Source organism: Oryctolagus cuniculus, chromosome 20 (genome assembly GCF_051225735.1).
Source record: "Oryctolagus cuniculus isolate XC-2025 breed Fujian yellow rabbit chromosome 20, ASM5122573v1, whole genome shotgun sequence".
NCBI classification, from domain to species: Eukaryota; Metazoa; Chordata; class Mammalia; order Lagomorpha; family Leporidae; genus Oryctolagus; species Oryctolagus cuniculus.
This window is the reverse complement of record NC_142886.1, coordinates 17894115-17915905: the sequence shown is the minus strand read 5'-3', so window position 1 is coordinate 17915905 and position 21791 is coordinate 17894115. Positions and strand designations below refer to the sequence as shown.

At 47.2% G+C, this 21791-nt stretch overlaps 1 protein-coding gene across 3 annotated transcripts; it reads left to right on the top strand.

Moving 5' to 3' along the window:
* The first annotated feature begins 339 nt into the window (after nt 1-339).
* On the top strand, nt 340-21787 carry VTI1B (vesicle transport through interaction with t-SNAREs 1B). 3 transcript variants are annotated; one of them, XM_002719563.6, is made up of 6 exons: nt 340-578; nt 9774-9832; nt 13043-13234; nt 18293-18466; nt 20085-20146; nt 21527-21787. In XM_002719563.6, the coding sequence occupies exons 1-6, from the start codon at nt 464-466 to the stop codon at nt 21621-21623; spliced, it is 699 nt and encodes a 232-aa protein (XP_002719609.1). In that variant the 5' UTR covers nt 340-463; the 3' UTR covers nt 21624-21787. The 3 variants fall into 3 exon arrangements, with proteins under 3 accessions (XP_002719609.1, XP_089178266.1, XP_051682311.1); XM_089322140.1 differs by lacking the exon at nt 9774-9832; XM_051826351.3 differs by lacking the exon at nt 20085-20146.
* Nucleotides 21788-21791: the final 4 nt, after the last annotated feature.

The following is a 21791-nucleotide window of genomic DNA, read 5'->3' as shown; positions in this document are numbered from 1 at the left end:
CCGAGCCTGCGCGTCCACTGCGCCGAACTACAACTCCCGGCATGCGCTGCGGCGCCGCCCTCACGGGCAGGGCCGTCAAGGAGGCGGCCGAGCTGCCCGACCCGCGGGCCCGTCGGGCCCTTCCGCTGTGACAACTTCCCCCAACAGCGAACCGGATATTCTAAGCGCTCCGGGAATATCGCTCTAACGTGCGGTGCCGCTGTCCCTCAGGACCCGCTCGGCAGCGAAACCCTTCCGACTTTCCATCAGGCTTTCGCGCACGGCGCTCCCATAGCGTTAGGCTGGAGGGCGTGGACGTTCCGGCGCGGGAGGACCCCGCCGCGGCCCCGGAAGCGCCTCGTCCGCGGCGGCGGGGGCGCGGCGGTCGCCGTGATGGCCGTGGGGCTGGGCGGCTGACCGCCGGGCCGGGAGCAAACTCAGAGCCCAGAACCTCGGCGGCCGCGGCCGTAGCTCGGCCTTCGTGATGGCTACCTCCGCCGCCTCCTCGGAGCATTTCGAAAAGTTGCACGAGATCTTCCGGGGCCTCCATGAAGACCTCTTAGGGGTGCCCGGGCGGCTGCTGGGGACGGCAGGGACCGGTGAGGCAGGGGCGGGACAGACCGTGGGCAGTGCAACCCCGTGCGGCCGGGCGCCAGTCTCGCCGCCCCTCATCAGACACGCCTCCCGGGGACCCCCCCCCCCCCCGTGGCTTCTTAAAATTCGCATTTTGGGTGGGGAGGAGAGGTCTTTAAATCTGTGATCCTGTGTTCTGGGGAATGGGCTTCTTTCGTAGCTCCCTGTGTATTGTTTTACGCATTTAAAGGCCTTATTCTTGGGGGAGGCCCGTCGTTTCTATCAGTCTGGCAGTAGAGGGGGTGGAACGGGCGTTTGCAAAGAGAAGGGGAAAAAGGGGGAAGAAGCTGCGAGGGAGCGCGGAATCTCACGCTCTCAGCTGTGGAGTCGGGGGTACGTGGGGGAGAGCGCGTCAGCCAGGACGTGGAGGGGTCTGATTGTCCACGCCAGACACTTGGACTTGAGGTGGCGAGTCGGGCGAAGCGTTTCGGGCGGCTGGTTAATGCGGATTTTACTTTCGAGAGAGGGTGCTGGTGGCTGGATAGAGGAGCCGCACAAGAGTGAGGGGCCCGGGCTGAGAGCCCTAGTGGCGGGCGTCCGGGTGCGTGGGTTTCTGGGGAGTTCTGCATCCAAGAGCTGGCTCGGAGGCAGGAGCTGACCGGCCGGAGCGGCTGTGGGGAGCGAGGAGCAGCCGCGCAGGGGCCGGCGCGCTCACCTGCAGGCAGCGGAAGCCCACTTGCCCCGGTGTGTGTGTGAGGGCGGCGGGGGCGCCTGTGGAGCGGACATCACGGGGTCGCGTCCGTTGTAGCCTGACGAAATACGTGGTCTGCCGCGGGGAAGAACAGACCGGGGAACTGGGAGGCAGCGGTGAAGCAGGAATCCTAGGGCCGGGGTTCAGATCCACTTCAGCAGTGTGACCGCGGACACGTTTCTTTAACCAAACTAGTGTCCCCTGCAAAATGGGAATAAACTGAACTGTCTGCTTCTAGGGTTTTTGTGAGGAATAAATGCGTGAATCAGGATAACGCCCCTGACGATAGTAGGCAATTTCTTGTCATTAATATGTGGGGAACTGAGTGTTTCGGGCGAGACTACCAGCTCTGTATACTACCTCTCTTAGCTTGCTCTGCGTTTCCCCCAGATCGCTTAGTCTCTAACAGCGTACTAGACACTCCGCATATTTGTGATAGTTACAGTTGTTTGTCTTCTTTCCCCAGAGTAGTTTTTTTTTTTTTTTTTTTTTTTTTTTTTTTTTAATTTATTTGAAAGGCAGAGTTAGAGAGAGAGACAGAGAAAAGTCTTCCATCCGCTGGTTCACTCCCCAATGGCCGCAACAGCCAGAGCTGAGCTGATCCAAAGCCAGGAGTCTCCGGGTCTCTCATGTGGGTGCGGGGGCCCAAGGACTTGGGCCATCTTCTACTGCTTTCCCAGGCCACAGCAGGGAGCTGAATCAGAAGTGGAGCAGCCGGGACTCAAACCCATGCTCATCTGGGATGCGTGGCAGGTGGTGGCTTACTTCACAGTGCTGGTCCCCAGAAACTGTTTTTTGTTTGTTTGTTTGTTTTTTAATATTTATTTATTTGAAAAAGTTACACAGAGAGGAGAGGCAGAGAGAGAGAGAGATGTCTTCCATCCAATGGTTCACTCCCCACTGGCCACGACGGAGCTGCGCTGATCCGAAGCCAGGAGCCAGGAGTTTCTTCCGGGTCTCCCATGTGGGTACAGGGGCCCAAGGACTTGGGCCATCTTCTGCTTTCCCAGGCCATAGCAGAGAGCTGGATTGGAAGTAGAGCAGCCAGGTCTGGAACCGGTGCCCATATGGGATGCTGATGCTTCAGGCCGGGGCATTACCCCACTGTACCACAGCGCTGGCCCCCAGAAACTGTTTTAACAAGCAGTTTGGTTTAACCACCCACCTGGGGATATTTTTTAAATTTACAAAAGAAAAATTGTGTAGTACCCCCCAAGTAGTTACCATATTCTCACTGCATTTCCATTTCCCTATGAACATGTCTTATTACTATATTTGTCAGAATTAAAGAGCTCACACCCAGTTTCCCTTGTTTTTAAACCCAAACTCTTTTTATCCCTTCCAGCACGCCCAGCCTCTAGTAATCAACATTCAGTGTTCAGATTGAGAGGTTTGGTTTGGTTTTGTTGGTTTTTTAAATTTTAGCTCCCACATACAAGGGAGAACAATGCAGTATGTGTCTGTCTGTGTCTGGCCTTACTTCACACAACATGATGTCCTCCGATTCCAACCATTTTGCTACAAATGACAAGATTTCATTCTTTTTTAAAAGTAACACTTCAGTGTATATACATTCCACATTCTCTTCATCCATTCCTCCCATGGTGGACACCTTGGCTGAGTCGTTACTTTGTCTGTTGTGATGAGCACGGTGGAGCAGGCCCGCTGGGTGAGCTCTGAGTCACTATTGAAGTCAGTGCTGTGTTCGTGTGTTATGTATCCTAAGCACTTAGAGTGTCTGGTGCCTCCTGGATGCTCCATAAATAGCTGTTGAACGATTGATTATATAATTGCTGCGAAGAAGGTACTCATTTATGACTGTTGAGACTCAGTGACTGACTTCTGTTCACGTTTTCATTACTTTTAAGATGGACATCTAGACCCATTAGAACCACAGGAGAGATTTTTTTCCCCATAGTGTACATTCAGTTTCTGCCTTTGAAGGATAACTAAGACTGGGGAATGAAGCCCAGATTCAAACCCTCTGCCCGGGCAGGCTCAACCCCACTCTCTCTTTAACCTCCCCCTCTTCCCATTCTGTCTCCCTTAAAATAAAGTTGTCTTCACTTAAAAGACACAGTGTGGCAGTGCTGGTCCATTAACGTGATAATTATCAATCCATTTACTATTACAGTAAGCACCCACAGCTGTCATTTCTAGTGTTTTGCAACATCTGAAGAAATCCCTCCATATATTTAAGTGCTATTATTTTTTTTTTTATTTTGTTTGTGGTTTTTTTTTGTTTTTCTTCCTGCACTTTTTTGGTTTTTTAAAATTTCATTTAGTTAATTATTTGAGAGGTGGAGTTACAGACAGAGGGAAAGACAGAAAGGTCTTCCATCCGCTGGTTAATTCCTCAGATGGCTGCAATGGCTAGAGCTGGGCCAGTCCAAAGCCAGGAGCTTCTTCGGGGTCTCCCATGCTGGTGCAGGGGCCCAAGCACTTGAACCATCTTTCACTCCTTTCCAGGCCATAAACAGAGAGCTGGATCAGAAGTGAAGCAGCCAGGACACGAACCAAAACCCACATGGGATGCCAGTGCTGCAGGCAGAGGCTTAGCCTACTGCACCACAGCTCCGGCCCCAGTGCTGTAATTCCCTAATCTAATTAATAGGTTAAGTGCCTATAGTCATGGTTTCTAGTTTTGGTTTTGCAGTTTCTGAAGACTTCTCTCTGCCCGTCTTTATGAATATGGTGATATCCTTACACGTTTTACATTTTAATTCAATTATATTTCAGTATCTCTACCCAGGACCCCATTATTTTGGGAGCCAGAAAAAATAATCATTAATTTCTTATAGCCTACCAAATTTTAATTACTCTCTTCATATTCTTTGGTGAATTTTTTTTAGATTTATTTATTGAAAGAGTTATGGCCGGCGCTGCAGCTCACTAGGCTAATCCTCCGCCTTGCAGCGCCGGCACACAGGGTTCTAGTCCCGGTTGGGGTGCCGGATTCTTTCCCGGTTGCTCCTCTTCCAGGCCAGCTCTCTGCTGTGGCCAGGGAGTGCAGTGGAGGATGGCCCAAGTCCTTGGGCCCTGCACCCCATGGGAGACCAGGAGAAGCGCCTGGCTCCTGCCATTGGATCAGCGCGGTGTGCTGGCCGCAGCGCACCGGCTGCAGCAGCCATTGGAGGGTGAACCAACGGCAAAGGAAGACCTTTCTCTCTGTCTCTCTCTCTCACTGTCCACTCTGCCTGTCAAAAAAATAAAAAAATAAAAAAAAATAAAATAAAGAGTTACAGAGAGAAGGAGAGGCAGAGAGAGAGAAGTCTTCCATCTGCTGGGTTTGCTCCCCAATTGGCTGCAATGGCTGAAGCTGAGCTGATCCAAAGCTGGGAGCCAAGAGCTTCTTCTGGGTCTCCTGCACGGGTGCAGGGACCCTAGGACTTGGGCCATCCTCCACTGCTTTCCCAGGCCATAGCAGAGAGCTGGATTGGAAGTGGAGCAGTCGGGACTTGAACCGGTGCCCATATGGGATGCTGGCACTGCAGGTGGCAGCTTTACCCATTATGCCACAGTGCTGGCCCCTCTTTGGTGAATTTTTTTTTTTTGCTCTTGGGTCTTGCTGCCTAGGATTCACTTTCTTTTTTTAATTTTTATTTATTTATTTATTTTGACAGGCAGAGTTAGAGAGACGGACAGAGAGAAAGGTCTTCCTTCCGTTGGTTCACCCCCCAAATGGCTGCTATGGCTAGCAAGCTGTGCCGATCCAAAGCCAGGAGCCAGGTGCTTCCTCCTGGTCTCCCATGCGGGTGCAAGGCCCAAGCACTTGGGCCATCCTCCACTGCACTCCCAGGCCACAGCAGAAAGCTGGACTAGAAGAGGAGCAACCAGGACAGAATCTGGTGCCCCAACCGGGACTAGAACCCCAGGGTGCCAGCGCCACAGGCAGAGGATTAGCCAAGTGAGCCGGCCTCTTTTTTTTTTTTTTTTTTTTTTAATTGAGGTAGAGTTAGAAAGGTCTTCCATCCGCTGGTTCACTCCCCAAAGGCTGCAACAGCTGGAGTGGGGCCGATCTGAAGCCAGGAACCAGGGACTTCTTCTAGGTCTCCCATGTGGGTGCAGAGGCCCAAGCACTTGGGCCATCTTCTGCTTTCCCAGGCCATGAACAAGGAACTTGATCGGAAGGGGAGCAGCCGGGTCTCAAACTGGCGCCCATATGGGATGCTGGCACTACAGGCAGTGGCTTTACCTGCTACGCCACAGCGCCCGCCCCTCAAGATTTACTTTCAAAATCAGTGGTTCCTATTTATCAAACCCTTCTCATGCCTGGCCCTTGATAAGTGCTTGCTATGTGTGTTCTCTCTTTTAACCCTTTCAAACTACCCTGTAAGGTCAGGGTTATATAACCTTGTTATATTCCCTTTTTACTGATTGAGGAAACAGGTTAAGAAAGACCTGATGGTTTTAACTCCTGTGTAGTGGGAGAGATCAAGTAACCTCTTGTGGTCTGCAGAGAGGATGTTGGCCCTAGAAATGTCCAGTGAGGCACCAACAGCAAAAAATCACGTATGTTTGAGATCCTTGTGGAACTGAAGTTATTTCCACGAGTCTAAAGGGACGAGAGCATTTCTGAGCTGGTAATTCGAATCTCCACAAGGAAGACACGCTGCTTACGTGGCCAAGCCTTTAGGTAGGCTTTCTGTAGCTCTGTTTTTCAGAGCTGGCTGTATTCCTTTATCCCAGGTCCAGGAGATGGTGCCACCATGCACCCAGTTTACCAAACAAGACAGTTATTCCCAGGGTGAGTCCCTCACACATAATTGGTTTGGCAGGCCTATGGGGCAGGAGACCACGCTGTTTGGAGTGGCCCGTGCTACCCAGCATGGAGTCTTGCTGTTTAGAAGTTGATTGCAGCCTTAATTCTCATTCTCTTAAAAAAAAAGTAAAAGGTTCTTCAATGTTATTTTTTAATAAATTATACCAGTTTCTAAAAGCTGTATCCCAGGAGCACAGACGTGCCTGTCAGTTGTGTGCCGTAGCATGGAGAAACATGGGCGTGGGTGTCAGGAGAGTCTCCTTTGAGGGCCAGTGCTGCTGTAGACTCACTCCTGTGGCCGCGACACTCTGTTTCTCCAGCTCGAGTCTCCTTGGCACAGAACTCAAGATGGTTTGCCATCATCTGTTTTTTCTTTTAGATCTTAGGCGCCCATAAAGGATCTCATAAATGTGACGTTCTTTGTGTTGTTTTCAGAGGAGGAAGTGTGTGTTCTGTAAGATCTGAAAGTGGAATATTTCCAACTTTCAGAAGATGGCACAGGGCGGCTAGTCAAGGAGAGTTTCTAGAATTTGCCTTGTGGAATGCCGATTTTCTTATCCATTAACAAAGGAGATAAAGGAGACTTTCGCAGGAACACTTGTAGGAGACTGAGCCTGGGAGAGTGTGTGTGCAGCACTGCTTCGTGCTGATCGGCTTGGGTCGGGAGAGCAACTGCTGGAGTTCGGAGGTGTGCCGATTCAGAGTGCTGGCAGTCAGCTTCGCTGCCGCGGCAGCTTATTACAGAACGCCAGGGTGCTGCCGCCTGGAAGTCGCCACTCGGGACTGCAGGGATCACTGTTTCGTTGCTGGTGGCTGAGGACTTAGCCCCGTCAGGAGCGGTAATGGCCACGTTGCTGATACGTACCACTTTCCTTGGCTGAACATTCTTCTGTTTTCTTAAAAAAAAAAAAAAAAAAAAAAAAAAAGGAAGTGATGGGTTTGTAAGCAGTGTGAAGGTGTGAAGAGATAGCACACCTGGAGCGCCCCGTGTGTGTGCAGGCAGCGTCACGTGAGAATGAGTGGGTCAGAGAACAGGGGGAAAGGCTCTCAGAGCAGCAGCATCTAAAGAGGTTTAAAGTTCCAGAACTATGGACACAGTAAATGTCCCTGTTCTGGAGGAGTCTGATGTCAAGTTGAGAATATAAAACAAATATACCCAAAATAATTTATGATCATTTGAAAACCAGACAGCTGGCCTGTTAGTTGCTGTTGTGACTAACAAAATGTAAACTCGTATGAAGCATTACTTCTTATGTAGGGTTGGGTTCAAAAGTCAGGGCCTAAGATGAAGATCAGGATAGGCAAAATTATCCAAGAAAAGTCTCAGGACAGCAGAACAGTTACCCACATGCCATCTCTCCATAAGCCCAGCTCATCTGTTTTCTTTAGTATTGGAAAAGGTTGCTCCTCAGCTGGTGACTGTACTGGCATGTGTTTAGGAATCACACTGGAAGAAAAATCCATAACTTAAAAGACTATAACCCTGATCTGCTACAGCATGGGTAACCTTCCAGGCATGCTAAATGAAATGAGTCAGACACTTAGGACAAGTCTCAATGACTCCACTAATATGTTGGACCTAGGGTTACTCTTTCATAGAATGCATAGTTAGTGTTTAATGGGTGTAGCATTTTAGTTTGAGATGGTGAAAAAGTTCTAGAGATAGATATAATTGGGGATGGTTGCACTGAGTTATGTACTTAATGGTCATAGTGGTCAGTCTTACTACCATTAAGAAAATAAAAGCTGTGAAGGTAATTCCAAAGGATGAGTTCAAAAAACATTGTAAGCAAAGGTGACTTTGCGGTAATAAGTAGATTGTGGGTAGATTTCCAGGGAGAACTTTGATTTGAATGTATACATTTAAAAAAGAACATACACAGCTGTTTCTAAATGGGGCTGCTTTTATTATTGTTATTTGGGAGGCAGAGGAGGTGAGAGTGAGCTCCCATTTGCTGTTTGGTTCCCAGATATCCACAGTGATGCTGGGCTGGATCAGACACAAGCCAGGAGCCAGCACCACAAGCCAGGTGTCCCACACGGTGTCAGGAAGCCAGTCCCTTGAGTCATTATGGCTGCCTCTCAGGGTTTGCATTTCCAGGAAGCTGGAGTCAGGAGTTGAACCCAGATGCTCCAGTGTGGGAAATGGGCTTCTGGACTACTAGGCTAAACACCTGTCACAATGGGGTTGATTTTTGTTAATATGAGGGTACATCAGTAATTAAATGGGAAAATGGAATTAAAAGATAAGTTTAGGGGCCGGTGCTGTGGCACAGCAGGATAAAGCCCTGGCCTGAAGCGTCAGCATCCCATATGGGCGCCGGTTTGAGACCCGGCTGCTCTACTTCTGATCCACCTCCCTGCTGTGGCCTGGGAAAGCAGTAGAAGATGGCCCAGGTCCTTGGGCTCCTGCACCCGCATGGGAGACCCAGAAGAAACTCCTGGCTCCTGGCTTTGGATCAGCGCAGCTCTGGCTGTTGCGGCCGTCTGGGGAGTGAACCAGTAGATGGAAGACCTCTCTCTCTGTCTCTACCTCTGTAACTTTCAAATAAAGTTTGGTGCAAAAAATATTTGAAATCCATGAATAGTTTTTTTTATAACACGTATTTTCCATGAACTTTTTGAAGTGCCCATGAATAAAGAGATGGCCCACCTCTCATTTTATAGCCAAGAAAAGAGGTCAGGTTCCAAAGTGCTGAAGAAAACTATCCAAGCCTACATGTTGAGGCAGACCCAAAGCTAGTACCAGAACCTAAGCCCACGACTGATCGCTCTCCCCAGATGTTTCCTGGGTAACAGCATTCCAGTATCCTCTTAGTATTTTTGCCATGTCCAAGTACCATTTTTACTTTTAATTGTTTTCTTTACATAAACTTATTTCACGTAAAACACATCTATTTAACATGTAAAGTTAGAAGGAAACGGTATCATATTTTAAATGGAAAATCTATATAATCTTATTGGAAAAATTACAGTGAAAGCAAAAGAACACTGTTTTACTTAGTTACTGCTCTGGAGCTAGAACCTATATTTGTTAAAGGAGGAGTTTAGTAATTTTACATATAAAGACATACCAGCACCAAAATAACGTGTAGGGTTGAAAAAGGGAATGACACTCATGGTGCATGTCATTACCCATGCCACCACCAGGGGGAGACAAGCACCACACCCTGCAGCCTCCCAAAGGAGCAGACTTGCAGAAAAGCAGTAACTAAGAGTTGTTTTTTTTTTTTTTTTTTTTAATATTTTATTTATTTGAAAGAGTTACACAGAAAGAGAAGGAGAAGCAGAGAGAGAGAGGTCTTCCACCTGCTGGTTCACTCCCTGAATGGCCACAATTGCCAGGGCTATGCCGGCCAAAGCCAGGAGGCTGGAACTTCTTCCTTGTCTCACGTGGGTACAGGGGCCCGAGCACTTGGGCCGTCTCCTGCTGCTTTCTCAGGTGCAATAGCAGGGAGCTGGATTAGAGCTGGAGCAGCTGTGTTTCAAACTGGCACCCATAAGGGATGCTGGCATCGCAGAGGGTGGTTTTACCTCTACGCCACAACACCAGCCCCAATCATAGGTTTTTAAATGCCTTTGGGGTGAATAAATACTGCTACCCCCACCAGGCCAGGAATGGGAAGTTTATTCTAAGCTAAAGGAATGGCCTATATACAAATGTATGGAAGCAGTAATGAGACTTAGAAACTTACCTGTCTTTTCTAGAAGAGAAGAAGAAGTTGATCAGAGATTTTGATGAAAAGCAGCAAGAAGCAAATGAAACCGTAAGAGCAAGTCTTTGTTTCTTTTTCTACCTGGTATTTCCAGAAGTAATGCTATGACCTGATTGCAGATTAACTGTCACTGTCTATTGATTTTGATTTTTACCATTTCTCACTAAATTAGTGAGGCAACTAAAGGGGGTGGGTGTTGAGGGAGTTGACAAACACAAATGGGTGAAGCTTGAATACTCTCCTGAAGTAGAGTTTTGATAACATCTTCCTGATGTGAGTAGTAAGAGTATTCTCAAGCTTTTAACTGCGTGGTCTCTAAATCTCTAGCCATTAAGATGGTGATTTTTTTTTTTTTTTTTTTTTTTTTTTAAGATTTATTTCTTTGAAAGAGTTACAGAGAGGCAGAGAGAGAAAGAGAGAGAGAGGTCTTCCATATGCTGGTTCACTCCACAGATGGCTGCAGTGGCTGGAGCTGCACCAATCCAAAGCCAGGAGCCTCCTCTGGGTCTCTCACGTGGGTGCAGAGGCCTGAAGATTTGGGCCATCTTCTGCTTTCCAAGGCCATAGCAGAGAGCTTGGTCGGAAGTGGAGCAACCAGGACTTGAACTGGCACCCATATGGGATGCTAGCACTGTAGGCAGTGACTTTACCCAATATGCCACAGTGCCAGCCCCTTAACATTGTTTTTCTGCCTTTTTTTTTTTTTTAAATTGATTTATTGGAAAGGCAGAGAAATCTTTCATCTTCTGGTTCACCAAATGGCTGTAATAAACAGAGCTAGACTGGGCCAGGCCAAAGCCAGAACCAGGAACTCCATCTGAGTCTCCCATGTGAGTGGCATGGGAGCATAAGCAGAAAGCTGGATTGGAAGCAGCAGAGTAGCTGAAACTCAGACCAGCATTCCAGTATGGAATCCTGGCATCGCAAGTGGTAGCTTGACCCAGTGTACCACAGTTACTGTTCTTTGTTAAACTTTTACTGTCACAGAAGCTGTGGCCCACAGGTGGATCTAGCCATGTTCCGTCCTGTCCTGAAAGACAAAATAGTAGCCAGATGTGGTTCTAAAGCTTGTCATAGTACAGCTTATTAAGGGCAGAGGTCCTAAATGTGGAGCCAGTGCACAGCATTATTAATTTAACAATTAACACTTTATTTATGACATCAGTGATCACCCAAGGCTTTTATCATGAGCTGCCAAGGCTATGGAAGCCTTTTGAGTCCACAAACTCCATCAGTATTTAGACAGGGCCATAAGCAAAGTGGACGTTCTCTCCTCCCTTCAGAGAAAGGTACCTCCTTTGATGGCCCCTTCTTTCCACTGGGATCTCACAAAGATCCTTCATGTAGATTATTTGTTACCACAGTGTCTTGGCTTTCCATGCCTGAAATGCTCTCATGGGCTTTTCAGCCAGATCCAAATGCCTTACAGGCTGATCCTGAGGTCAGAGTGCTAATTAGAGCATTTGTCATTCTGTAAGTCTGCTGTGTGGCCTGCTTCCCATGTTGGATCACTGAATCAGTTTTAAAAAGGACCAGGCCACCAGGCTGTGGAGACCATCTCCTTTATAATGGGAGTACTAGAATCTCTTAATACCTTCTTAGTACAGGTGAATATACCCGTAATACCCGTTTTGTGACCAGTCGTCTTGGTAGCATAAAAAAAAAAAAATCTTTTCCCTACCACCGTTCTGTTTGGTGCTTAGATGCTTTATTTCTCAGAACTTAGAAAAATTAACAAAGCTACTCTGGTCACCCAGGCTGATGAGTAATATAGGCCCTCTTGTGAACCTAGCTAGGTGTTTTATCTATCCCACAAAGGGGAAAGCAGTCTGCTCTGTGGTCCCTGGTTATCTTCTGCATGAAGACAAACATAACTTTTTCAGAAACAGGAGGAAGTGAATAATGCAAGTGCCAAACCCTGTCATTTTTACTGTAGACCGCAAAGTGCTCCTCTTTTTAATATTTTTTTAAAAGGCAGAGCAAGAGGGAGAGATCGATCTTCTATCTGCTGGTTCATGATTCTCTCCCACCCCCCAAAATGGCCAAAACAGGTTAGGCTAGTCCAAAGCCAAGAGCTAGGAACTCCATCCTGGTCTCTCATATCGGGGCCGGTCCCAAGCACTTGGGCCATCTTTGGCTGTCTTCACAGGCACCTTAACAGGGAGCTGGATCAGAAGCAGAGCAGCCAAGACTTGAGCTGGCACTCTGGTACGGTATGCCGGCATTGCGAGCATCACCTTAACCCACTGTGCCACAAGGCTAGTCCTCACAGGACTTCTTGGCCGCACTGTTGAGCCAACCAGGCTGAAAACTAGTATATTGAGGAGAGCTAAGAAGTTGATTTTTGATTCCTGACTCCTCTTATTATGTAATCTTGAGCAGTTTTTTTTTTTAAGTCTTATATGTAAGATGGAGAGAGTATTTCCTATTGAATCGATTTATTAAGGATAAAATGACAAAATGTAAATACTTAGTAAGCTATAGGAGGGCCAGCGTTGTGGCACAGTGGTTGAGCTGCCACTTAAGATGCTGTCATCCCATATCGAAGTGCCAGTTCAAATCCCAGCCAGTCCGCCTCCCACCCAGCTCGCTGCTAATGTGCCTGGAAGCACAATAGAAAATGGCACAAATACTTGGATCACTGCCACCCTTGTGGGAGACCAGATGGAGTTCTGGGCACCTGGCTTCGGCCTGGCCCAGCCCAACATTTTGGTCATTTGAGGTGCTTCTGTTTTGTTTTCTCATCAGATTTTTTTTTTTTTTTTTAAAGATTTATTCACTTGAAAGGCACAGTTAGAGGGAGCAACAGAGAGAGAAAGATCTTCCATCGGTTGGTTCACTCCTCAAGCAGCCACAACCACTAAGGCTAGACCAGGCAGAAGCCAGGAGCCTGGAACGCCATCTGCATCTCCCATGTGGGTGGCAGGGATCCAGGCACTTGGACCATCTCGTCTGTCTTCTCAGGTGCATTAGCAGGGAGCTGGATGGGAACTGGAGCAGCCAGGACTGGAATCGGTATCCATGTGGGATGCCGATGTTGCAGGTGGCTTAACCTGCTGCGCCACAACACCAGTTCCCATCAGATTTTTTTTAATGCTTGTGAGATACTCAGATGAGTTAAGCATGCCAGGTGCAGTTCTGCCTCATGAAGCATTTGGCTGAGGACGTACGTGGGGCACTCTGTGGTTTGATTACTCTAAACCAGGCCCATCCCCCGAGGAACCAGGCCATCTACTCATGACTGACTTTCTGCCTTCCCAGCTGGCAGAGATGGAAGAGGAATTACGTTACGCACCCTTGTCTTTCCGCAACCCGATGATGTCTAAGCTTCGAAATTACCGGAAAGACCTTGCCAAACTCCACCGGGAAGTGAAAAGCACACCTTTGACAGCCACGCCTGGGGGCCGAGGAGACATGAAGTACGGAACATATGCCATGGAGAATGAGCACATGGTAAGCTCCAGCTGTTCTTTATCAGGGCCTGGGAGACAAGAATGAACCACGTTGTAGAGCATAGCCTACATTCTATGTCCTAGATTGTTGTCTTGTGTATACCCTTCTCCTTTTTCCTGTATCCAGTCTCCTCCTCCCCGGGTCCCCACCTAAACAAATCTTTCTAAACCATACACATACCTATTTATCTCCATGCTTCATGTATGAGGGGATCTCCAACAAGTTCATGAACAATGGAGTTGTGCAGTGAAGTCCTCGCGTCCCGTGTCTGAGTGCCTGGTTTGAGTCCCTGCTACTCTGCTTCTGACCCAGCTTCCTGCACGCCCTGGGAAGCAGCAGATGATGGCAGAAGTGTTTGGGTCCCTACCATGGATGTCAGAGACCTGGATAAAGTTCCTGGCTTCTGGCTTTGGCCTATCTGAACTCCAGCTGATGTGGACATTTAGGGATTGAACCAGCAGGTGGAAGATTTAATTCTGCCTTTCAAAGGAATAAAAGTTTTCCCTTTTTTTAATATAATAGATTTATTTATTTTTTATTTATTTGACAGATAGAGTTAGTGTGAGAGAGACAAAGATCTTCCTTCCATTGGTTCACTCCCCAAATGGCCACTACGGCCGGAGCTACACTGATCCGAAGCCAGGAGCCAGGTGCTTCCCCCGGGTCTCCCACGTGGGTGCAGGGCCCAAGCACTTGGGCCATCCTCCATTGCCCTCCTGGGACACAGCAGAAAGCTGGACTGTAAGAGGAGCAACCAGGACTAGAACCCGGCGCCCATTTGGGATGCCAGTGCCACAGGCAGAGGATTAGCTAAGTGAGCCACGGTGCCGGCCCCCAATGAATAAGTTTTCTTAGTTTTTTCGCAGTACGTGCTTTCCATGAACTTTTTGAAGACATATATATAAAACAATGCTTTGTGTGTAGCAGCATGTAAGTGAAACCTGTTATTATATCCGGACTCTGTATCCCTGACCCATTAACGTAATTTCTTATCTTCTTGAGCTTTTATGTTTTCAAATGAGTTTTAGAGTCACTGTCTCAAATATGCCAAAAAAAATTCAGTTTGACTTTTTGTCTTATGTTAATGATTGAGTGGCAGAGAGACAGAGACAGAGATCTCCCATGCTGGCAACATCTGGGGCTGGGCCATGCTAAAGCCAGGAGCCAGAAACTGAATCCATGTCTCCCATGTGGGTGGCAGGAACCCAAGCACACGACCCATTTCATGCATTAGCCTTCATTTCATGTGTACATTAGCAGAAAGTTGGAATTGGGAGTCGGGACTCAAATCCAGCACTTGGATATAGGATATGGGTATTCCAAACAACATTTTAACCACTGTACCAAACACCTGTCTTCATTTAGGTTTTTATCAGAGCATTGTTACAAAACCAATCCAAGCCTTCCTTCACATTAATATCAAGATGACACATAGAGTGGAGAATGCAGGATGCTTCCTAAGAAGGGACTAATACTTTGTTTTGTTGTAATGGGAAGTGAACCAGATTGCCTTTCTTGCCTTCAAGATTCTTATAAAATTGGACTCATTGAAAAATCTGTATTCTGAAACCATCCAGAGATGCTGAACAGTTGGATTCTTTTCTACAAATGCAGTACAAGATAGAAATTGGCAAGTAGCATGGAGTAGAAATGGAAAAGGGGGTCCACCAGTGCAGACTGAACATGTGTAGAAAGGCTGGTAATGTAATTATAAACAAGTTACATTTCATAATGCATCTGGATTATAGTTTGAGACATTCAGAATGATACTGTCTTGACACTGCTATTGTTAAAACTAGACATTGTGGAGCCAGCATTGTGACATAGCGGGTAAAGCCTCTGCCTGCAATGCCAGCATCCCATATGGGCACTAGTTCATGTCCTATCTGCTCCACTTCTGATCTAACTCCCTGTCAATGTGCTTGGGAAAAGCAGTGGAATATAGCCCAAGTACTTGGGCCCCTGCCACCCACGTGGGAGACCTGAAAGAACCTCTTGGCTTCAGTCTGGCCCAGTACTAGCCGCTGTGGCCATCTGGGGAGTGAACCAGCAGATAGAAGTCTCAGTCTCTCTCTCTCTCTCTCTAAATCTGACTTTCAAAATACATACATTATTTTTTTTTTTTTTTTTTTTTTGACAGGAGAGTTGGAGAGAGAGACAGAAAGGTTTTCCTTCCGTTGGTTCACCCCCTAAATGGCCACTACGGCCAGCGTGCTGATCCAAAGCCAGGAGCCAGATGCTTTCTCCTGGTCTCCCATGCAGGTGCAGGGCCCAAGCACTTGGGCCATCCTCCACTGCCTTCCTGGGCCACAGCAGAGAGCTGGCCTGGAAGAGGGGCAACTGGGACTAGAACCCGGGGTACCGGCGCCGCAGGCAGAGGATTAGCCAAGTGAGCCACGGCCCCGGCCACAAAATATATACACTTCTTAAGACATTATGAGAATGATGTAAAAATTTTAAGTGGATGCACAAGGCATCACACGCTGACACTAAAGGGATGAGCATTATGGTGCAATGGATTAAGCTGTCAGTGTTGGATGTCTGGGTTTGAGTCCTGCTTCTGCTTCCAATCCAGTTTCCTACTAATTCACACCCCGGGAGGCAAGAAGTGATGACCCAGTACTTGGGTCCCTGCCACCCACACAGGAGGTCAGGATAGAGTTCCTGGCTTCTGGCTTCAACCCAGCCCTTATTTGAAAGATACAGAGATCTTCCATCTGTTAGTTTAATCCCAAAATGGCTGCAACAGCCCTGGCTGAAGCCAGGAGCCCAGAACCGTGTGGCCATCATCATCTGCCTTCCCAGATGCATTAGCGGGGAGCTGGAGGAAAGCAGAGCAGCTGGGACTGGAGCTGGCGCTCTGATACAGGATGCCAGCACTGCAGGTGGTGCTTACCCTGCTGTGCCACAGTGCAACCCCTCAAAGTAAACATTTTTTAAAAAGCAGCAGCAGCTGACCTAGGAGACTGGGAAGAGGTGGGCAGGTACAACTTGTTAAAGTGACTTTGGTAATTTGTTACCCAAAAAAGGGGAGAATAAGTCCAAACAATAACTTTTCTTTAAAATTAGCTTCAGAAATTTTGTAAAGACATAATTTAGGTAGACACAGGTTTAGTAGTAGGGGTACTGTTTTATTTGAAAGGCAGAGTTAGAGAGGCAGAGAGAAGTTGGTCTTCTATCCACTGGTTCACTCCCCAGATAGCCACAACGGCCAGAGCTGCACTGATCCGAAGCCAGGAGCCAGGAGCTTCTGGGTCTCCCACATGAGTGCAGGAGCCCAAGGGCGCGGGCCATCTTCCACTTTTTTCCTAGGCCATAGCAGAGAGTCAGACCTGAAGAGGTGCAGCTGAGTTTCAAACTGCCACCCATATGGGCTGTCAGCACTGCAGGCAGCGGCTTTACCCACTATGCTGCGGTGCCGGCCCCAAAACTGTTCCAAATCTGTCTCTTTCACTAAAATTTTTTCTTCCTCTGAGCTAATGTAACGTGGCTTATTTGGACCCGATTCAGTGGTTTCCTCGTCCACTGGTCTGTGTACTTTCCTGTGTGAAAATGTCTTGTCCCTTCTGCTCTGGGAGCTTATCTTTTGGCTTCTAGATGGTTTTCAGCTGGTGTTCACCTGCTCTGTAACAGGCCTGTGAGCTGGGCCCATTTTGACTGCACTTTGAGTAGCTAAAGACTTAGAGCTGCACCCTTTTTGGTCAGTGGTTAATTCTGGCTGACAAAGGCTACTTTTGTCTTCTTGCTGCCCGTGTTTTGGATTATAGGTAGAGAAAATCTTCATTGAGGGCACTGGAGAAATTAGGGCAGCTGGGGAAACTTATGTGAGATGAAATCCACTGTTTGGCAGCTTTGAAAAAAATTTTTTTTTTTTTTTTTTAAGATTTGAGGGGCCAGCACTGTGGTATAGCAAGTAAAGCTGCTGCCTGCAGTGCCAGCATCCCATATAGGTGCCAGTTCAAGACCCTGCTGCTCCACTCCTGATCCAGCTCTCTGTTATGGCCTGGGAAAACAGTGGAAGATGGCTCAAGTGGTTGGGCCCCTGCACCCACATGGGAGACCCAGAACTAGCTCCTGGCTTTGGATCAGCCCAGCTCCGGCAGTTCTGGCCATTTGGGGAGTGGACCAGTGGATGGAGGATCTCTCTCTGCCTCTGTAACTCTTTTTTTTTTTTTTTTTTAAGATTTATTTGTATGAAAGGCAGAGTTACAGAGAGGTCTTCCATCCTCTGGTTCACTCCTCAAATGGCCACAATGCCTAGGGCTGGGCCAGGCCAGAGCCAGAAGCTTCTTCCAGGGCTCCCATGTGAGTGCAAGCCAAGCACTTGGGCCATCCTCCACTGCTTTCCCAGGCGCACTGGCAGGGAGCTGAATTGGAAGTGGAGCAGCTGGGACTTGAACTAGCTCCCATATGGGATGCTGGCTCTGCAGACAGTAGCTTAAGCCACTACACCACAGTGGCGGCCCCAAGTTTTACCTCAGGCCAAAACAACAACAAAAACTTTTGAGCACACCAAGAGTGTAGCCACATAATTTTCTAGAATGTGGGAGTGTCCCAGACTTCTGAATGATTTCTTTATGTGCAAGAGAATAATTCACTCATGGCCATGGGATCCTCAGTGAATTATTTTTCTAGAGCTGCAGAATTTAGTTGGTTTGTTTATGGCACCATTAAAGTTAACAGGCTCCATGCGTTCTCAGGTAGCTCCTGTACCTCTGTGATCTGGGCTGCTCTCTCTCAGAAGGTGCTGGTGAACCAGTTCAGACTCGTCACAGACAGAGCTGTGTTTTGTTTAATCCACCTTTCCTTCCCAAGTGTAACAAGCAGTGGAGTGGCGGGTAACTGTGATCCTGTGGATTGGATTCCAGGTTCTGCTTTAGCTGTGACCTTGAACAGGATCTTATAGTTCATTAGAAGCAGCATCTTGAATTCCATCGTCAGGGTAATGAAAATTATTGTTCACTGTATCCTTTCTTACACAAGGAAGGTCATAAGGAATGTGCTGGCATTAATTTATAATGGAAAAAGTATAACTTTTCTTTCCCATACTCCCGTCAGAATCGGCTTCAGTCTCAAAGGGCATTGCTTCTGCAAGGCACTGAAAGTCTGAACCGAGCCACCCAAAGTATTGAGCGTTCTCATCGGATTGCCACAGAGACTGACCAGATTGGCTCAGAAATCATAGAAGAGCTGGGGGAGCAACGAGAGCAGTTGGAACGTACCAAAGGCAGAGTAAGTCTGGGCAATGGGAATGTAGGGTGGGCGCAGTACACCTGGATGCCATGCTGAGGCCTGCAGCTACAGTATTTTTAGATTTAGGGAGTAATTTTTAGGTACTGATTTTTCAACTTGGCTTTGTTTAGTTGAGGAGTAATTTTACCCCTAATATTTAGATGTCATTGGAAATCATTTTATACAAGGGGAAAAGGACGGAAGGAACCCGATTCTGCATTTATAAAAATCTTAGCCACTCCATTTATATCTATAGTTTCTGTATTGTCTGTCTTTGACAAGAATGTCAAAAAGTACTTAAAAATCTCAGATTGGTAGCTTTGAATCCTTATTTTCTTATACATCTGATGGTATAATCTGCTATTATGAAGACATCTACTTTACAAGGGTGCTTCAAAAAGTTCATAGAAAATGGAATTAAAAGGGGACTAGCATTGTGGAATAGCAGATAAAGCCACCACATGTAACACCAGCATCCCATATGGACACTGGTTGGTGTCCCAACTGCTCCACTCCTGATCCAGTTCCTGCTTAATGGCCTGGGAAAAGCAGCAGAAGACAGCACAGGTGTTTGGCCCCTGCCACCCACACCAGAGTCCTAGATGAAGCCCCTGGCTTTGGCCTGGCCTGTGTGGCCTTCTGGGGAGTGACCAGCGGATGGAGAATCTTTAACTCTGACTTTCAAATAAGTAAAATCTTTAACAAAAAGGGAGTTCAAAGTATGAATTTATTTTGGTGCAAAAACTTTCAGGGACTTCTAATCTGTTACTCTAAGAAGCTCTGAAACATAACTTGTTTCTTCCTTTCCGTGAATGAGTTAATCCATACAGAATTTTAACTAGTGCCTTTGGAATGCTATAATTTTTAATAGCATGAGGAAAATTCAAACAAACATAATTGTAGCCAAGATTTGGACAGGAAAATATCTGCGTACTACCTACAATTCTCCATTCTTAGAGCAGTGAAAATTCACAAACAAGCTTTGGAGAACGCAGCTTGCTTACAGGTTGTGTGGACTGGTTGAATTTAGAAGCTAAGAGATCAGCTTACCAAAGCTACTGGGAATGGGAACAGGTGGCAAATGGCATCCATTTAAATACCCTCTTGCTCTCTAGGTTAGAAACGGTAGCTGAAAGGGAAAGGTTCTTGGAGCCAGTTCCTTTTATAGTTCAATGCACCTTTATCTTAAAGGGGCAAAGAAAAAAAAAAAAAGGAAAACCAGATTCTAAAAGTGGTAGCCCACCAACTTATAAAAACAAACATCACTCAGTAGGCTTTCCTGGAATTTGGCTGATGAAATTCAAATCTTAAATTGCTCACAGGTTGCATCAGTCACTGGCTGGGGACATTCAAAGCCTTCCTCTTCTGAAGAGCCAAGGCACGGGGTTAGCTTAGTCCATCCCCCAGCAACACTGGGATCTCCTTGATGAGCGCTAGAGCAGCTTGTCCTTTCCAGGTTTTCCTGCCAGTATCCAGAGGCAGTCATGCTGTGTATTTACTTTTGTTTTGGGGGGTGGGATTTTTCAACATAAACCCTGTAGTGCCTACCCTTAGTTGAATATTCAGTTCTACAGCATGCACTTTTGAAAAGGAAGTAATTGCTATTTTCTCTTCTCAGCTGGTAAACACAAGTGAAAACCTGAGCAAAAGTCGAAAGATTCTCCGTTCAATGTCCAGAAAGTAAGTTTTAAAATAAGGAGTAACAATTTAACTCTTACCTTCCAAGCAAGAAAGCTTAAAACAGTAACTTACTTGAAAGGGTCCCAAATAAAGCATCTCAGGACTTGATGCCATGTAGTCCCCCTCTGCTCAGTACCTCCCAGCACTTCATGAGAAAGTAGGGGCTGTGGTCTTGGGTAGTCTGCTATCCCAGTATAAGATCCCGTGTTAAAAGTAATCCACTCTCACTTGGAGCAGTGTACATGTTGACTGCTGACGGGACTCAAGTCCCAGTTTATGTTCCTTACAGAAGATGACACCTGGGAATAACAGCTCTGTATGTTTGACAGCTTCATTAGAAAAGCATTTGTTGCTATTGTTAAGTCCTTGTTTTTGGCTCTGCTTGCCCTTCATGAGAGTTGGCCCCTTTTCTCAAAGTTTTGCCTTATGAGCAAGAACTAGACTTTAAAACAGAACCCTACAGGAAAGCAATTTTTTTAAAAAAGATTTTGAGAGGGAGAGACAGATTCTCCATCCGCTGGTTCACCCCCCCACAAATGGCAAGGGCTGGGCCAGGAGCTTCTTCCCAGTCTCCAGTGTGGGTGCAGGAGCCCAACACTTGGACCATCTTCCACTGCTCTCCCAGGCCAGGAGCTGGATCAGAAGTGGAGTAGCACCGGGCACCCATATGGGATTCTGGCATTGCAGGTGGTGGCTTAATCCATTATGCCATAATGCTAGTGCCAGAAAAGGAATTTTTAAGTTAAAGTTCCTAGAATTTTTTTTTTTTTTTTTTTTTTTTTTTTTTGGACAGGCAGAGTGGACAGTGAGAGAGAGAGACAGAGAGAAAGGTCTTCCTTTGCCGTTGGTTCACCCTCCAATGGCCGCCGCGGCCAGCGCGCTGCGGCCGGCACACCGCGCTGATCCGATGGCAGGAGCCAGGAGCCAGGTGCTTTTCCTGGTCTCCCATGAGGTGCAGGGCCCAAGCACCTGGGCCATCCTCCACTGCACTCCCGGGCCACAGCAGAGAGCTGGCCTGGAAGAGGGGCAACCGGGACAGAATCCGGCGCCCCGACCGGGACTAGAACCCGGTGTGCCGGCGCCGCTAGGCGGAGGATTAGCCTAGTGAGCCGCGGCGCCGGCAAGTTCCTAGAATTTTTATATAAAAAAAGACATTCTTGTATTTTGTTAACGCTGTCTACCTCATGACCACAAGTTATCCCTAGGTTATGGCTAACAAGCCTCATGAGGTGTTGCCTACTCATTAAAGAACCTTCGAAGTACTTAGTGCTAAGTGACTGCATGATGAAACTCGATGGGCCTTACAACCCCAAAATACTCAGATAGGAAGAAATAAGGTTATGAGGATTCTGACTACTCCACTCTGGCTTCTCTTCTTAGAGTGATAACCAACAAGCTGCTACTTTCCATTGTCATCCTGCTGGAGCTGGTGATCCTGGGAATCCTGATCTATTACAAATTCTTTCACAAGCATTGAACTTTCTGAGTGGAGGAGTGTGGACCAGAACTTTGACCCTGTGAATGAAGCATGTTACTGCTGTGAACATGCTGTGTAGCCGGAGTGTGGGAGGAGGGGGGGAAGAACAGCGACAAGACGAGTGATATACCAAGGTAATAAATGCTGTTTATGACCCCTTTAAATGTA

What these genes read in the sequence shown, in the direction of transcription:
- VTI1B (XM_002719563.6), top strand. Translation starts at nt 464, where the DNA reads ATGGCTACCTCCGCCGCCTCCTCGGAGCATTTCGAAAAGTTGCACGAG. An exon ending in AGCAAGAAGCAAATGAAACC is followed by an intron (nt 9,833 to 13,042) that starts GTAAGAGCAAGT and finishes CTGCCTTCCCAG; the next exon opens with CTGGCAGAGATGGAAGAGGA. An exon ending in TGGAACGTACCAAAGGCAGA is followed by an intron (nt 18,467 to 20,084) that starts GTAAGTCTGGGC and finishes TTCTCTTCTCAG; the next exon opens with CTGGTAAACACAAGTGAAAA.